The sequence below is a fragment of the Melozone crissalis genome, unplaced genomic scaffold (genome assembly GCF_028551555.1).
Source record: "Melozone crissalis strain CALT ecotype California unplaced genomic scaffold, PUWL_Pcris_2 ptg000139l_1, whole genome shotgun sequence".
Classification (NCBI taxonomy): domain Eukaryota; kingdom Metazoa; phylum Chordata; class Aves; order Passeriformes; family Passerellidae; genus Melozone; species Melozone crissalis.
In genome coordinates, this window is record NW_026535912.1 from 6,136,278 (window position 1) to 6,154,631 (window position 18,354).

General features: G+C 54.7%; 1 protein-coding gene across 1 annotated transcript; it reads left to right on the forward strand.

The window, feature by feature from the left end:
* The first annotated feature begins 12,770 nt into the window (after positions 1-12,770).
* On the forward strand, positions 12,771-17,958 carry LOC128948622 (cell division cycle protein 20 homolog). The gene is given in 11 exon segments (XM_054293391.1): positions 12,771-12,963; positions 13,510-13,655; positions 14,266-14,362; positions 15,289-15,417; positions 15,773-15,969; positions 16,281-16,357; positions 16,698-16,951; positions 17,057-17,181; positions 17,353-17,470; positions 17,779-17,903; positions 17,905-17,958. Coding segments are annotated over 11 exon segments (1,515 nt in total).
* Positions 17,959-18,354: the final 396 nt, after the last annotated feature.

Genomic DNA, 18,354 nt, shown 5'->3' on the forward strand with positions numbered 1-18,354 from the left:
AACATTTTTACACTTCTAGAATCAACTGGAGTTGTCATCTTGCATTTCCGTGCCAGTGTCCATTGTCCCTTCCCCACAGCTGCATTACCAGCTTATTGCTGGGGACATGCTGTTGCCTCCACCACCCAGAGCAGGACCCTCTGTCCCCAAAGGTGCCGGCCCTGGTGTCCAGCCTGGCGAGGTGGTGCAGCCCTCCTGCCAGGGAAGGGCCTGAGTCCACCAACATCTTTGGCCTTCAGCTCAGGTGTCTGTGTGCTACCACCAGCGCTGGCAGAGCTGCTTGTCTGGGCACAGCCAGGGCTGGGCAGACAGCTGCTGGGAACGGGGCTCCTGAGAAAAAGCGACCCCATTTTGTCTTCATTTTACATAGCAGAAATTGTTCAGGATTTTTACATAGCAGAAATTGTTCAAAATATTCAGAAACAGTTTTTGTAGAAAAAAATCCCCATATATTTCTTCCCTTTTCCCACAGGAGTTCAGGATTTTTCAAAGTAGTTGTAGAATTCTGAAAAAGGTAGAACACTTAAATACTTGCAGAATAAAAAATAAAACTGAATTTAATTGGTGATCTTTACTCTAAGAAGAACTAAGTCATCACAAGGCACCCAGCATACTGGAGAGGCTCTTTTCCCACTGGACATTCTTACCAAGCGACAACAACCAACTAAAACCTTTTCCCTGATATTTTCTGGGATTTCTGAGAAGCTCACCTCTCAGACTTCAGAGGCAAACTTTGAGCACAGTGGGAATCTCCTGCTGGGCAGGAGGGTCTCTGTGTGCCAGCTGCAACTGGGACCTCAGCAACCTCCTGTCTCAACAGGCGTCCATCTGCAGCTTCACAGGAGCGGCCAAACACCTCAGTCTGGGACACCTGTACCAGACATTCCCCATCGCCATGCCCATGCTCAATGCCCCTGTCGCAGTTGCTTTACCAGCTTGTTGCTGTGCAGGTGCTGCCACCACCCAAACAAGGTCCTCTCCCCCTGAAGGCACTGGCCCTGATCTCTGGCCCCTACTGAAGGTGGGCAGAGCTTGGCCCAGCATTTCTGTTACAATAAAGAGATGGAGCTGTCACCCCAGTGTCCGGGTGGCAGCAGCAGCAAAGCCCGCACTGGCTCAGCTCCGTGCCCGGGAGCAGCCATGCATGCCCACAGTGTGGGCAGGCAGGAGCCAGGCAGGGGCTGCTGTGACCAGCGGCGGGGTCCCCAGGGTTGGGGGAGCCCATGCTGAGCGTCCCTGGGCTGAGGGCACATTTCCTTCCCTGGCATCATCTGGGCCTGGACCTCCTCCAGTGGCAAGCCCAGGAAAAGAGGGAAGCCATCAAGAGCATCTCCATGGACACAGTCTGACCCACAATGTCAGCAGGAGACGAATAAGGTTTTGCTGAGCAATGGACCTGGGATACACAAAAACAATCAAGGCAGTCCATTTGTACAGATGCGGGCGCACTCTGGGGGTACAGCTGAAGCCATGAGGTCACAGCAGGCTCAGGGGTCACAGCAGGCTGAGGTCACAGTTGGCTCTGAGGTCACACAGGTGCCAGACCCGGTGGTTGCACAGCAGCACAAGGAGCGAGCACTCAGTCCTTGAGCACAACTGTTGCGGCAGCAGCGGCAGTGGCAGCAGTGGTGCTGACATTGAGACAGCACTGTCAGGACAGCGGTGGCAGCAAGAGCTACGGGACTGGCAGAGGGCAAGGCACCATGGCCCTTGCTCGGCGCCTCTTCCTCCTGCTCCTCCTGGCCGTGGCCCTGCCTGCCAGGGCTGCCCAGGCTGCTCCACTGAAAGCATGGCGAGCACGTGAGCCGGCAGCCTGGCTCCCCTTTCCCGGGACAGCGCTCCCTGCTCCCCGGGAAGCGCTGGGGATGGTTTTCCCCAGGCCTTTAGGGAAGGTTTCCTCTGGGGGAGGGAGAAAGCCCCCATGGCCCTGGGCAGCCCCAGTTTCCTCTCCAGGGATGAGTCAGAGGGCCTGCAAAGAGGGTGCAGAGTGACCAGAAACCTGCCCAGAGCTCCCCAGGCCCGTGTGCAGTTTGGCCTTGTCCATTCACACCTGGCTCCCGTAGCCTTAGCCAAACCCCTTGCAGTGCCCTGTTCCCAAAGGCAGAAGGGGATCCCAGCACACAAAGGAAATGGTTCAGGTCTTTGATCCATTCTAGATTTGGATCACGCCTTGGAAGATTTGGAAGTCCAGGTGAATGACACTATTAATGTCTTGACGAATGCCAGAGGCAAGTCCTTAATTTCCCTTTTTACTGGCAAAATAATCAGTGTCCATGTGGCAAGAGCTCACCTATCGGCCATTTTTGTTAACGTTAAGTCAGGGCTGAAGAATTCTGTAAAACTTGCCTGCTTCTTTCTGGAGCACTGAGTGATCCCACAGGATCGCTGTCAGTGGGAGGAAGGAGCATTTTAGCTGTCCATCCTCCTCTCGTGTGCAATGACACTGTGTCCTTCCATGTGCTCTGTGCAGTCACAGAGAAGAGTAGAATGGGCAGGGGCTGGGCCAAAGGCTGTGCCCCAGGGCTGAGCCTTGCCTGCAGCCTGAGGATCTCCTACAGTGCCACAGGTGATGTTCTGTCCTGCCTTTCTTTGCAGCTGAACCTGTTGGTGAAGGTGATCTGGCTTCCCAAACCACATCCACGACTGAGCCTCTGGGAGATGGTGAGGGTAGGTCAAGGCCTTTCCCCTGGGAGAGCTGCCAGCTCAGAGCCCAAAGCTCGGCCAGGGGGGCATCGCTGCAGGTGCCAGGACAGAGCCAATGCACGTGTGTGCCCTTGCCCTGCGCGATCCCCTCACAGCTCCTGTGGCTCAGTGGTGCCCGTGCAGCTGAGCAGAGATGGCAGAAGCTTCTGTGGCTGATGTGTTACAGATGTGTCTGCAGGGAGGACTTTTCCTGTCCCTGTGATCATTCCTACACAGAAGCCAGGCTCCCGTCGCAGGGGTGAGTAGTGTGTCCCTGCTGACCCCACAGGCTGAGCCCTGCTTTTGTGGCATCCATTCACGGGAAATGGAACCGTGTTGCTCTCAGGTCCTCCAAGGGGAAAGAACAAAGCTACAGGACAGAAGAAACCCCATGAGCCATCTGAACAAATGAGGGAAATGCTGAAGGAAATGCAGCAGGCAGGACAAGGTGGGTGCATTCCCTCAGCCTTCACCTGGGGCTAAGTAGCCGAGGGTTCTGGCTGGACATCTGGACACACCGAGAGCCTGGCCCAGCAGGAAGGGATCCATGGCAGCCTCACTGCCCCGCTGCTGCTTCTACGCCCTGCAGGGCTGTTTCCAAGCCTGGCCTGGCTGCAGCTTCTCCCCAGCCTCTGCAGGAAAGCATTGGGCATCAGCTGACAGGCAGACCAAACTGCACCACAGGCATGAGATGCCCTGCAATTTCCCATCTCCTGGCAAATCAGAAGGGGCACCTATATGGAGAAGGGAGAGCCCTGCCCTCCCCAAAAAGTTGAAAGGGATTTCCTGAATCTTAACCATGTCTTTAAGAGGCATTGCCTCCTGAAGATGCCACCTCTCCAATGGGGAACAGTCCAATATGATCCAGCTCTCTCTTTTCTCCAGAAGCAGATGGAGAAGCTGTGCAGAAGGAAGCATTTCCTGGAAGAACCAGTGGTTCATGGACAGCCTCTTCTGCAGAAAGGGAGGCGATGCCAGGCACAGCCACAGGAGGTAATTGCTGTGCCCATGGGCCTGAGCCCTGCTGAGGCTTGAGCCGCCCTCTCTGCTGCTTGGCACTGCGGGCACAGCCCGGACAAGACGGGCACAGCCCAGAGGAATTGTCCCGAGCAGGCTCAGGGCACTCGGGTACTGAGCTGTCCTGCTGGGCTCCCTCTGTGGGAGACACGTCCCGAAACCTGGGAGCGGCTGCACGGGGTGCCCATGGTGGGGAAAGGGCAGAGGGGGAGATCAAGGCTCCAGTGTGTCCTGAGAGGGCCTGGCTATGTGCCCGTGTGCTGGGGGATTTGTCCCAGTGGAAAGACGGTTGGAGAGATAGAAGTAGGTAGAAAGGGAGGAAGGGCAGGAGGGGGACAGGGGGATAGCTGTGCCACTGCCTGCTGCAGTTTTCCCCAGGGATTTAGCAAGAGTTGCAGCTGTGGAAGTGAGAGCTCCCAGGGCCCTGGGTTGCTTCAGCCGTCCCACCATGGATGTTGCACAGGGCATGGAAAGAGGGTGCAGAGTGACCAGGAGCCTGCCCAGAGCTCCCCAGGCCCCTGTGCAGTTTGGCCTTGTCCATTCACACCTGGCTCCCACGGCCGTACCTGACCCCCTTGCAGTGCCCAATTCCCAAAAGCAGAAGGGGATCCCAGCACACAAAGGAAATAGTTCAGGTCTTTCCTCCATTCTAGATTTGGATCATGCCTTGAAAGATTTGGAAGTCCAGGTGAATGACACTTTGAATGTCATGGCGAATGCCAGAGGCAAGTTCTGAATTTTCCTTTTTACTGGCAAAATAATCAGTGTCCATGTGGAAGGAGCTCACCCATCGGCCATTTTCGTTATAGTCAAATCAGGGCTGAAGAATTCTGTAAACCTTGCCCCGCTCCTTTCTGGAGCACTGAGTGATCCCACAGGATCGCTGTCAGTGGGAGACAGGAGCATTTAGCTGTCCATCCTCCTCCCGTGTGCAATGCCATTGTGTCCTTCCCTGTGCTCTGTGTAGCCACTGAGAAGAGTAGAATGGGCAGGGGCCAGGCCCAGGGCTTTGCCCCAGGGCTGAGCCTTGCCTGCAGCCTGAGGATCTCCTACAGTGCCACAGGTGATGTTCTGTCCTGCCTTTCTTTGCAGCTGAACCTGTTGGTGAAGGTGATCTGGCTTCCCAAACCACATCCACGACTGAGCCTCTGGGAGATGGTGAGGGTAGGTCAAGGCCTTTCCCCTGGGAGAGCTGCCAGCTCAGAGCCCAAAGCTCGGCCAGGGGGGCATCGCTGCAGGTGCCAGGACAGAGCCATGGCTGTGTGTGCCCTTGCCCTGCGCGATCCCCTCACAGCTCCTGTGGCTCAGTGGTGCCCGTGCAGCTGAGCAGAGATGGCAGAAGCTTCTGTGGCTGATGTGTTACAGATGTGTCTGCAGGGAGGACTTTTCCTGTTCCTGTGATCATTCCTACACAGAAGCCAGGCTCCCGTCGCAGGGGTGAGTAGTGTGTCCCTGCTGACCCCACAGGCTGAGCCCTGCTTTTGTGGCATCCATTCACGGGAAATGGAACCGTGTTGCTCTCAGGTCCTCCAAGGGGAAAGAACAAAGCTACAGGACAGAAGAAACCCCATGAGCCATCTGAACAAATGAGGGAAATGCTGAAGGAAATGCAGCAGGCAGGACAAGGTGGGTTCATTCCCTCAGCCTTCACCTGGGGCTAAGTAGCCGAGGGTTCTGGCTGGACATCTGGACACGCCGAGAGCCTGGCCCAGCAGGAAGGGATCCATGGCAGCCTCACTGCCCCGCTGCTGCTTCCATGCCCTGCAGGGCAGTTTCCCAGCCTGGCCTGGCTGCAGCTTCTCCCCAGCCTCTGCAGGAAGGCATTGGGCATCAGCTGACAGGCAGACCAAACCGCACCACTGGCATGAGATGCCCTGCAATTTCCCATCTCCTGGCAAATCAGAAGGGGCACCTATATGAAGAAGGGAGAGCCCTGCCCTACCCAAAAAGTTGAAAGGGATTTCCTGAATCTTAACCATGTCTTTAAGAGGCATTGCCTCCTGAAGATGCCACCTCTCCAATGGGGAACAGTCCAATATGATCCAGCTCTCTCTTTTCTCCAGAAGCAGATGGAGTGGCTGTGCAGAAGGAAGCATTTCCTGGAAGAACCAGTGGTTCATGGACAGCCTCTTCTGCAGGAAGGGAGGCGATGCCAGGCACAGCCACAGGAGGTAATTGCTGTGACCCTGGGCCTGAGCCCTGCTGAGGCTTGAGCCGCCCTCTCTGCTGCTTGGCACTGCGGGCACAGCCCGGACAAGACGGGCACAGCCCAGAGGAATTGTCCCGAGCAGGCTCATGGCACTCGGGTACTGAGCTGTCCTGCTGGGCTCCCTCTGTGGGAGACACGTCCTGAAACCTGGGAGCGGCTGCACGGGGTGCCTATGGTGGGGAAAGGGCAGAGGTGGAGATCAAGGCTCCAGTGTGTCCTGAGAGGGCCTGGTCATGTGCCTGTGTGCTGGGGGATTTGTCCCAGTGGAAAGACGGTTGGAGAGATAGAAGTAGGTAGAAAGGGAGGGAGAAAGGGCAGGAGGGGGACAGGGGGATAGCTGTGCCACTGCCTGCTGCAGTTTTCCCCAGGGATTTAGCAAGAGTTGCAGCTGTGGAAGTGAGAGCTCCCAGGGCCCTGGGTTGCTTCAGCCGTCCCACCATGGATGTTGCACAGGGCATGGAAAGAGGGTGCAGAGTGACCAGGAGCCTGCCCAGAGCTCCCGAGGCCCTTGTGCAGTTTGGCTATGTCCATTCACACCTGGCTCCCACGGCCGTACCCGACCTCCTTGCAGTGCCCAATTCCCAAAAGCAGAAGGGGATCCCAACACACCCTGAAAAATGTTCTCATCTGTGCTCCATTCTAGATGAGGTTGCTCGAAAGGCTTCCCCATTAGATTGGTTGAGAAAAGTGTTGAAGCCTTTGGAGCCTCCTTCAGGTATGTTCTCACTGTCCTACACAGTAATAATTGTTGACAACTTCACAGCAACCAGGTTACAAAAACTACTGTGGCTGTTGTGTTACAGATGTGCCTGCAGGGAGTACTTTTCCTGCCCCTTTGCTGATTCCTACAGAGAAGCCTGGCTCCCATCGCAGGGGTGAGTAGTGTTGTCCCTGCTGACCCCACAGGCTGAGCCCCGCTTCTGTGGCATCCATTCCTAGGAAATGGAACTACTTTCCGTTAAGGTCCTCTGAGAGGGAAGAACAAAGCCCCAGGACACAAGAAACCACATGAGCCAAACAACATCTTGAAACGAATAGTGACAGAACTGCTGAAAGGGAATGGTGAGAGCATTTCCCTCAGCCTTGTCCTGGGGCTCAGCAGCCGAGGGCTCTGGCTGCACATCCGGACACACCGTGCCCGGAACAGCGGGAAGGGATCCATGGCAGCCTCGCTGCCCCGCTGCTGCTTCCATGCTCTGCAGGGCTGTTTCCCAGCCTGGCCTGGCTGCAGCTTCTCCCCAGCCTCTGCAGGAAGGCATTGGGCATCAGCTGCCGCGCAGCCCAAACTCAGCAGGGATCCCCTGCATTTTCCCGGTCCCCAGTAACATCCTGAGGTGTGGCTGCTTGGAGGAGGGAGGGCCATAGCCAGCCCCAAAGGCCTGGGGGGATCAGGATTTTCCTGATCATTACCCATGTCTTGGAAGGGTATTGCCTCCTGAAGAGGCCACCTCCTTGATATGCAATGATTCCATCTGATACAGCTGTGCCTCTTCCTTTCTCAAGGGATGGACAGAGGGGCTCTATGGATGGTGGCATTTCCTGCAGGAAGGGAGGCGATGCCAGGCACATCCACAGGAGGTAATTGCTGTGCCTCTGGGCCTGAGCCCTGCTGAGGCTTGAGCCGCCCTCTCTGCTGCTTGGCACTGCGGGCACAGCCCGGACAAGACGGGCACAGCCCAGAGAAATTATCCCCAGCAGGCTCATGGCCCTCGGGTACTGAGCTGTCCTGCTGGGCTCCCTCTGTGGGAGACACGTCCCGAAACCTGGGAACGGCTGCACGGGGTGCCCATGGTGGGGAAAGGGCCGAGGGGGAGGGCAAGGCTCCAGTGTGTCCTGAGAGGGCCTGGCTGTGTGCCCGTGGGCTGTGGGAGCTGTTCCATGGGCAGGTGGGCAAGCAGGAGGGAGGTACGGAGGTTGGGAGTGACAGCAGTGGCACTGCAGCTTTGCCCAAGCATTTAGTGAGGGTTTCCTGCATGGGAGGGAGAGAGCCCCAGGGCCCTGGGCTGCTCCAGCTGCCCCTCCAGGCATGTTGCACAGGACCTGCAAAGAGCGTGGAGAGTGACCAGGAGCCACAGCACAGGCTCCCACAGCCTTACTCCACCCCTTTGCAGTGCCCAATACCCCAAGGGAGAAGGGGATCCCAGCACACCATGGCAATGGTTCTGTAGGATCTGTGCTCCCTTCTCGACTGGGATCATGACTTGGATTAGTTGGAAATGCTGGTGAATGGTACTTTGAAGACCTTGCCAGATGTTGGAAGCATGTTCTGAATGTACCTTTCCTGACAGAATAATCCGTGGCTGTGTGGCAAGAGTTTACTCATGAGACAGTTCCCTTAAATTTCACTGAAGGTTGATCAGTTCTGGAAACCTTGCCCTGCTCCCTTCTGGAGCCCTGAGGGATCCCACAGGATCGATGTCAGTGGGAGGAAGGGACAATTTGCTGTCCATCCTCCTCCCATGTACAATGCCACTGTGGCCTTCTGTGTGCTCTGTGCAGCCACACAGAAGAGCAGAGAGGGAAGGGGCTGGGCCCAGGGCTGTGCCCCGGGGCTGAGCCTTTCTCAGCTCATTTGCTGCCCCCAGGGAGCCTGAGATGCTCCTGCTGCCTCTGCCAAGCCCTGGCCCTGCCTGGGGCTGGGTTTGGAGGTGCTGGCAGCTCCAGGGAGTCCTTTCTGCCCCCAGCTGCCCCACAAGGGGCTCCTTCAATCCCAGTGTGGGGCCACTGCAGGCACAAGGTCTCCCTGGCCCTGCTCCTGAGTGGAAGGCAGAGCCAAGGGAGTGCCTTGGAGGGCACCAATCACCCAGGTGCCCTCACTGCCACTCGGGCCTGAAGGAGAATCTTCAGCAGTGCCATTGGAGCTGTTCTGTCCTGCCTTTCTTTGCAGCTGAGCCTGTTGCTAAAGGTGAACTGGCTTCCCAGCCCACGTTCAGGATTGAGCCTCTGGGAGATGGTGAAGGTACGTCAAGGCCTTTCCCCTGGGAGAGCTGACAGCTCAGAGCCCAAAGCTCAGCCAGGGGGGCATCTCTGCAGGCGCCAGGACAGAGCCATGCACGTGTGTGCCCTCGCCCGGCACGATCCACTCACAACTTCAGCTCAGCACTGGCAGATGTTTGGAGGAAGGTGGGCCCTGGCCCAGCGGAAAAAGCCTAGATGATTTGTTGATTTGACCTGATTTTGCATAAGCATGATGTTCTGAACATGCCATCAAAGTAATGGAGAATAGTTCCATCTGTTAAGGTGTACTTTTTGTTTCTCAAGTGATAGGCCAAAAGGCAGGACAGAAGGAGGTGTTTCCCCAAAGAAGCCGAGGCCAATTGGCATCCCCTGCTGCAGGAAGGAAGGCCAAGCCAAACACAGGCATGGGCACGGGCACAGGCTCAGAAGGTAATTGCTGTGCCAGGCTCAGCAGGGCTCAGCCCTTGGCAGGGCTGGGTGGCTGCAGCTCTTCCCCCAGGGCCTGCCCTTGCACAGCCCAGCAGCAGCCAAAGCTGGAGGTGTCGTTGGAGTTCGTTCACAGCCCCAGGGAAAGGGGACTCGTGCACCAACGTCCCTCCTGCTGCAGCTGCTCTGGAGCTGGCCCTGAGTGCCCAGAGGCCCAAGGCACAAGAGCAGCCCTGAGCGGGAGCCCTGCCGCGAGCCCAGGGCCAGAGCCAGCCTTGGCTCCCGACTGGGCAGGGGCTGCGCTGGGTCCTGACAGGGCCTGACTCTGTGCCCTGGGGCTGGGGGAGCTGTCACGGGGCAGGGAGGGCCAGGGCTGGCAGGGGCTGCTCAGGGATGGGTTTGGCCCGTGTCCCTCCAAGCAGCGACTGCCTAAGAAGCTGCACAGCCCCCGGGCTCTCCTCCCGGCCTGCTGGGGTTTGTTGAGTGGTACAGCCTGTGCCAAGGGGCACCAAGGTGCCTGCAGGCTCCAGCTCTGGGGGAAACCGAGAACGTCCTGCCCGCATCCACCGTGCTGCCAGCTCAGCAGTGCAGCACAGCACGGGCTGACCCTCCCCATTGCTTCCACAGGTGCAGCAGCTGGAACCACAGCACATGTTCCTGATGCCCAGAAGGGCCTTGGAAGGGGTTTCTGTAAGGGAACGGGCTTCTGGCTAGGGTTACTGGCAGGCCTGCTTCTCTTGGAGCTGATATTCATCTTATGCTGTGTCCGAATTTGGACTTGCTGGAAGAGAAAAGGGTGAGTGTTTAGTTCACCTTTCCCTCAAACAGCTTCTTTTGAAATTGTATTTCAGACAGTAAACATTGCCAGTGAGGCTGCAGTGTAGGTGTGGCCCGTCCATTATTGTCCAAAGAATTCTGCTGAGGGTTCTGCTGCTGCCCAGAGCTTTCATTGGCCTCCTAATTGCTGGGCCTTGTCCTGGGGGGCCCGCTGGGGCTGCAGCCAGTGCTGGCTCCCACTGAGGCTGCCTGGCCAAGAGCAGCCCCAGGGGCACAGGACAGAGGCAAAGCACGGTGGGGAGGAGCAAGAACAGGGACAAGATTGGCCTTGAAAGGCAGAGGCGCTCTGGGGCCCACTCCTGGCCAGGGAGCCTGGCCAGAGCCGTGCCCTGCTGGCCGGGGCCTTGAGGGACAGCTGTGCAGCTGGGCCAAGCTGTGCCAGCAGCTCCAGCTGTGCTGGGGAGCCTTGCCAGCTCTGGGCCCTGCTGTGCAAGAGGCTCCCTTTGTGCCACTGGCAGCTGGGGCCTCAGCACCTCCTCTTTTACAGTTCCACCTCTGGACAGGAGTTGTAAGATGGTGGCTGCACCTCACACCCAAAGAGCAAGAGCAGCCCATCCAGCAGTTAGAAGAGCCTGGGTAGCCCTGTCAAGAGTCCTGAGAAGAAGACTCCAGAACAGCCATCGACAAGGAAATCTCCTATTCTCCTGGAGATACCACTGCCACCTCCTCGTCCCATGTATATCCCCAAGCTACTTCCATCTCTTTTTTGATCCTCCTCTGTCCCGTCCCGACTTCTTCTATAGACCCCAGGAGCAGCCCAGCACCCTCCAGCCCCTCCTGAGACCAACATGTCCCTTCCTGTGCCCCTGAACCCCCTGGTTCTGCCCTCTAAACAACACTGACGTTATTCCCGCTCTCTGCCAGTCTGGGTGATGGCCCTTTCTTTAGTTGCACTACAGGGAAGGTGCCGTCACCCCAGTGTCTGGGTGGCAGCAGCAGCAAAGCCCAGCCAGCAGCACCACTGGCTGAGCTCCATGGCCAGGAGCAGCCGTGGATGCCCACGGTGTGGGCAGGCAGGAGCCAGGCAGGGGCTGCTGTGACCAGCGGCGGGGTCCCCAGGGCTGGGGGAGCCCAGGGGGCAGGCAGCAGCATGGGGCTCCTGAGAAAAAGCAACCCCAGTTGCTTAGTTTTTCACTTTTCGATATTAGAAATTTGTAGAAATATTTCAAAATATTTTTTCTGTAGACAGACATCCCCAAATATTTCTTCCCAATTCCTATAGTAGTTAAAGATTTTTCTAAGTAGTTTTAGAATCCAAAAAAATGACCTCATTTTGTCTTCACTTTTCATTTTTAAAAATATTTAGAAATATCTTTTGTATAGAGAAATCCCCATATGTTTCATTCCTTTTTCCACAAGACATCTGTATTTTTGAAACTGGTTTTAGAGGTCTGGAAAATATTTTCCCCTTATACAATAAAAAAATAAAATTGCATTTCAGTGGTAATCTTTATTTTAGGAAGAAGTAAGACCCCTTCAGCCCGCCAGCCTGCTGCAGAGGCTCTTTTCCCACAGGATCTTTTTATCTGGTCACAACCAACATACATAAAACCATTTCCCAGATATTTCCTGGGATTTTGGACAAGCTAACGTCTTAGTCTTCTCAGACAAACTTTGAGCACAGTGGGAATGTCTTCAAGTTACCATCTTTGTTTGCTTCTGGTGGAACTCCCTCAGTTCTAGAGCAGGGCCTTCTCTCAGCTTCCTGCTGCACCCGGACTCTCCTCCCAGCCTGCTGGGCTTTGTTGGGTGGCACAGCCTGTGCCAAGGGGCACCAAGGTGCCTGCAGGCTCCAGCTCTGGGGGAAACCGAGAATGTTCTGCCCGCATCCACCGTGCTGCCAGCTCAGCAGTGCAGCACAGCACGGGCTGACCCTCCCCATTGCTCCCACAGGTGCAGCTGGAACCACAGCACATGTTCCTGATGCCCAGAAGGGCCTTGGAAGGGGTTTCTGTCAGGGAACAGGCTGCTGGCTGGGGTTCCTGGCAGGCCTGCTTGTTTTGGAGCTTATCTTCATTTTATGCTCTGTCCGAATTTGGACTTAAGAGAAGACAGTGAGTGTTTAGTTCACCTTTCCCTCAAACAGCTTCTTTTGAAAGTCTACTGTACATAGGAAGCATTCCCAGTGAGGCTGCAGTGTAGGTGTGGCCAGTCCATGACTGTCCAAAGAACTCTGCTGAGGGCTCTGCTGCTGCCCAGAGCTTTCATTGGCCTCCTAATTGCTGGGCCTTGTCCTGGGGGGCCTGCTGGGGCTGCAGCCAGTGCTGGCTCCCACTGAGGCTGCCTGGCCAAGAGCAGCCCCAGGGGCACAGGGCAGAGGCAAAGCACGGTGGGGAGGAGAAAGAGCAGGGACGAGATTGCCCTTGAAAGGCAGGGGACGGGAGAATGTCGCTTATCGGAGGAAGCCCCAAAGAGTGGCTGGAAGGGGTGCCGGCTGATCAAGGACCCCCAAGGAGTGGTGGGAGGGCGTATAGGCTGATGGAGTGTCCCGAGAAGCGGTTGGGGAGTGTAGGGGTGTCCGTTGGTGGGGAGGAGCAGCCGGAGCGCTTGCACGGTCCGGTGATGGGGAGGCCGGCGGGGCCTGTCAGAGTAGGCTCAGCCCGGCCGGTGGGTACGGCTAATGCCACCCGCCCACAGGAGCATGGCGCAGTTCCTGTTCGAGGCGGACCTGCGCGGGCTGCTGAAGCTGGACACGCTGATCCCGAATGCGCCGCCTACGCGATGGCTGCGCAAGGCCAAGGAGAGTGGCCCCGGGCCCAGTCCCATCGGCGTGTCGCCCACGAAGCCGGCCAATTGCTCCCGCAGCTCCAGCAAGACGCCGTCCAAGACACCCGGTGAGCGCCGGCCCCCAGCGACAGAGGTTGAGTGCGGGAGCCTCGCCCAGGATGCTTGTCTGTAGCCATGGGGCTCTGGGCTCCCTGCCACGCTGCCCTACTGGCTGCTGCTCAGGCAGGAGGAGGTGAGCTGTGCTCCTGACAGCCACCCACCTCCTTGCCAGCATTAGGGGCAGAGCTCTTAGCACTGGGGCTGGCGAGCTGCTGTTTGCCCAGCTGAGCCTTGCTGGCACAGCTGTATGCTAGGACGAGTGTGGGCAGGACTGTTAGCTGACAGCTTTACATCTTGTGAGCGTTTTAGTATCTTCCCCTTATCTCTGGACTCTGGAATTGTTGCACTAGACCCAAGGAGTTGCACCACACTGTCCCTAACCAACTTGGTGGCAGGGAGGAAAATATAAGTTAGTTGTGACTGGGTGGCATGAGACCTCAGAGTCCTACTTGTCTGGTGGGTGTGATGTGGAGGAGTGTTGGGTTTGCTCCCGTGAAAGCTCTAATACAGGCTGTTAAATAGCTGTAAGACAATATTTTCATATGTGAATGCAGGTAAATCTGGATCCAAAATTCAAAGCACTCCCACAAAGGCTGGGGGGGATCGCTACATTCCCAAACGCAGCACTATGCAGATGGAGATGGCAAATTTCCTCCTAACCAAAGAGAATGACCCTGATGAGGATTCCCCTACCAAAAAGGTGAGCATGTTGCTAAGTTACAATTACTTCACAACCGCTACTCCTTCCTGCCCCTTTACTCTATCAAGTGGGCACATGGGACTGACAAGTCCCAGCCATCACTACTTGCAGCTCTGGGCTTCAGGAGCCTAGGATGAGATTGAAGCTGTAGAGACTGCCATGCACTCTAAGCCTATGCTGCTTCTAGCAGCAAAATCTACCTTTGACTAATGAGGCTTTAAAATGTAGCAGGCAACAAAAACACAAAGCTGTGAGCCTATGCAAAGTGAAACTGCTGGTGGTAGCTATTCTAGGACAATGTCTCCACAGGGAACACTTCTGGAATGTTTTACACTGTGTTCTGAAATCTGTTTATGAAGCATTTGGTCGCTTTGTGGCTGTGGCTTTTCCCACTGGCAATGACACTGAGTTTGCCATTGTGTGAAAATGTGAGCAGGACGATGTATGTAAGTCTGAGGGAAAACTGCTTTGACCTGCCTCTGTGTGACTGACCCTTGCAGCACAGTCAAACATCTTCAGATTCTAAGAGAAGGGGACTTAGGTGTCTGTTTAAATTGCAGTGTGGGAATTGTTTTAAATGCATTGCACTGAGGGTGATTTGTCTCTGTAGGAGCAACAGAAAGCCTGGGCAGTGAATCTGAATGGTTTTGATGTAGAAGAGGCAAAGATCCTCCACCTCAGTGGAAAACCACAGAATGCTCCAGAAGGTATGATACAGAGTCTGTGTGAGCTGAATCAGCAGGAGAGATCAGGTTAGGGGAACAGCAACACAGAGGCTCTGTGTGTGGTCACAGGAGAAATCAACTGGTTTCTGAGAGCTGTACAGGCTGGAGTCTCCTTTCTTACGGTTCCTGAGGTCGAGGGAGGGCATAACAGTTACAGTGAATTTATTTAGGAGAGTTGCTATGACTGCCAGTTGGTCACCTGTTACAGGGCTTGCAAGGGTCTTCAGGGTGGAGAGAGAAATGAGAATCTGACCTCATGTTCAGAAGGCTTGATTTATTATTTTATGATATATATTACATTATTACTATACTAAAAGAAATAGAAGGAAAGTTCTCAGAAGCTAGCTAAGCTAAGAATAGAAAAAGAATAAATAAACAAATTTCTGTGTCTCAACAGAGAGTGAGACCCAGCTCTGCTCTGAGTGGTCAGTAAATCCAAACATTCACCCAAGACCAATCACGCATCCACCTGCTGCATTCCACAGCAGCAGATAACCATTGTTTACATTTTGTTGCTGAGGCCATAGCTTCTCAGAAGGGAGAAAAATCCTAAAGAAAGGATTTTTATGAAAAGATGTCGGTGACAGTCACCTGTACTGCAGGTTCCAAGCCTTCATGAAGTCTGTAAGAGCATCAAAGTCTCTGCTGTGCATTTTCTAGCTTAAACTGCAACTAAATATAATGGGATTCAAAAACCCAAGTGTTTGTTAAATTTGTTTCCATGAATGAGCAAATTGTAGCTCACCCCTGTTCAGCAGTTCATTCTGCCAGTGATTTTCGTGCACTGCAGGCTTGTGAGTGTTTCTCTTAGGACTTTATTTTCACTCCAAGGGATTCCTAGTTGGGTGAGCAGCACTCAGCTGGGAGGAAACTAACTCAGGTTAACAAACCTGTTCCCCTGCACACAGGCTATCAGAATAACCTGAAAGTGCTCTACAGTCAGAAAATGGCACCTGGATCCAGCAGGAAGAAGAGCAGATATATTCCCTCAAAGCCAGACTGGGTCTTGGATGCACCAGAGATGTTCAATGACTACTGTAAGTAGGCTACAGGGTTGAGTGCTGGGCATCCAGAACATTCTGCATTGGATTGCTGTTCCTAGGACAGTGTGACTGGGCTGTCTGTATTATTTTGTGTACCCAGGCTAGCACAGACCACTTCTGGAGTGTCCCTGTGTGGCCTTACAGGGACAGTGGTCTAGGGCACTGTGTAGGTGCCTTGGAGCAGGGTACCTGGCCCCAGCAGCTGGGCATAGTGACACTCAGAAGGCTGCCCCTCACCTGTACGTGTGTGTGTGCACATGTGCACCCGCGCCTGCTGCATCAGCACGGGTGAAGGGCAGGGCTCTCTAGCCAAGCATGGTGTGACCTGCACTGCTCTTTCAAATTGTAGATCTGAATCTCACAGACTGGAGCTCCCAGAACTTCCTTGCAGTGGCTCTGGACAACGCTGTTTATCTGTGGAATTACGGTACTAGGGAGATTATCCCCCTACTGCAGACGGAGCATCCATATCCTTACATTTCCTCTGTGTCATGGATTAAAGATGGAGACTATCTTGCTGTTGGCACAAGTAGTGCTGAGGTTCAAGTGAATGCAGGACTAAAACTAGAGGTGTTTTCTAGGGATTGACAGAACTGTGGGGCCTTGGCTGGCAGAGGAAGGATGCCATGCACCTGACTTGTCTTCCCTGGTGTGGGGTGGAACTGCCCAGTGTGCAAGGCAGGGCTTGGTTTGGGGGTTTTCTGATAAGCAGCGTTACCTTCTGTGCTATAGTCATGAGATAAACATTTTCTCTGTTCCCTTACTGAGTAAGCTGAGAGAGCCTGTGCAGTGAGGTTCCTAGGGCATAGAAACAGGATTGGGTTTCTTCTGAAGAACTTTTTGCTTTGCCTCTCCAGCTATGGGACGTTGAGCAACAGAAATGTCTCCGAACCATGACCAGCCATTGTGGCCGTGTGGGAACCCTCAGCTGGAAAGCTGCATCCTCTCCAGGTAAAGCAGTGGGTCAAGGGCAGTTTCCAGTTGTTGCAAACTCCTATCCCTCAATCTACGTGTGGCATGGGTTAGGGATGGCAGAGAGAAGTTTGTCCTGGCTTGGGATTCTTATTTAGCCTTATCTGTTGGGGCTGTGAGGAGAAGACCTCTTTCCTGTATTGCAATTTGTGCTGAAGTTGTGAAGAGCTTGTGTGGGTGTTTCACTCACACCAACAGACCTGTGTTGCTGGTAACACTGGTTGAAACCCAGTGGCAGGTATAGCAGTCTTGCAACAACAAAAATGGATTTGGGTGAAAATGTGCAGCCTGACTCTGTAAGCCTTCTCTTCTCTCTGCAGTGGTGCACAGACTGGGCAGATCCATCACCACGATGTCCGAGTGGCTGAGCATCACGTGGCCACCCTTGCTGGCCACACAGAGGAGGTGTGCGGACTCAAATGGTCTCTGGATGGCCACTACCTGGCCAGTGGTGGCAGTGACAGTCTGGCGAACGTCTGGCCATGCACCCAAGGTGGGGGTGGAGACTTTGCTCCTGTACAGACCTTCACTCAGCACCAGGGTGCTGTCAAGGTGAGCACAGAGCTGCCACAGGCGGATATGTGTGTGCAAGGCAGGCATGCAGCACTGGCTGGGCGCAGGTTGCCTCTTGTATGTTTTAAAATGAACTCTCCTTGCTCAGGACTGGCGTGGTGCCCATGCCAGATGAATGTTCTAGCCACTGGAGGTGGCACTAGAGACAGACATATCTGCATCTGGAACGTGTGTTCTGGCGCCTGCCTCAGTGCTGTTGATACCCATTCCCAGGTGAGATATGAACATCAGCTTGGAGACAAACACCTTCTGGCAGCACACCTACACAGAGCTGCTGGCTCCTCAGGCCCAAAGGCACAGGGAAGGAGGGGGACCATGCTCACCTCCGAGTGGTGAGCATCAGCGCAAGGACCCTGTATCACCTGTGTTACTGCCTCTGTGCAGGTCTCTTCTATCCTATGGTCAACAAACTACAAGGAGCTCATTTCAGCCTATGGCTTTGCGCAGAATGAGCTGATTATATGGAACTATCCAACTATGACCAAGGTTGCAGAGCTGCAAGGTAGGTGGACAGGGCCTGGGTGTGGGGGGGGTGTTAGAGGTTGAAGACAGCTGCACTCCTTGGTTTGAGCCTGCAGCATCACTGATACAGGACAGTATCCGGGGCCATGCTGCTAGGAGTAAAGCATGCCCACGGGGCTGTGGAAGAGATACCACTGATCCAAGTGTGTGCTTGGGATCTGAAATCACACTGCCACAGCCACTGGGGGGACAGCTATGCAAGCTGGCAGGGCTCATGGGAGCATACAGGAGTAAATGTGCATGTGCTGATCAGCTCAGCCCGGATTGCACATTCCTTCTCCTCCTCAGGTCATACTGATAGAATCTTGAACCTGACCATGAGTCCTGATGGTACAACAGTGGCCTCAGCAGCTGCTAATGAAACAGTGCAGGTCTGGAGCTGTTTTGAGATGGATCCCATAAAGAAGAAGGAGAAAAGAGAAGGCAAACAGTGCCAAAAGTGGGATTCTTCACCAGAGCATCCGCTGAGAGCACGAGATTGTTGTGGGGAGGGGGATATTTGGTTTTACACACTGTACAGTATTTTAAATGTCAATGAACTGCTTAACTTGACTTTTTCTTAATGGAGTCTTATGGAAAAAGAGCCGTGGCTCCTAAACCCAAGTCCTCCCTGAGGCTAGGGATCTGGGCAAGGAGTGGAGACCTAGGTCTTAAGGGCCAGTTTAGAGGCCCCTGAGCTTAGCACAGCCTAGCAGAAGGATGCTGTGCAAGGGCTGTACTTCTGTTTCTGTCCCAGATAAGACAGATATGTCACCTGCCCCATCTGGATGCTGACTACAAGCATAGCAGCTCCACCACAGGCTCAACTGAAAGCACAGCATGGCTGTGGCCTCAGTTTGTGTTGTCCTGGCCTGTCTCACAAGC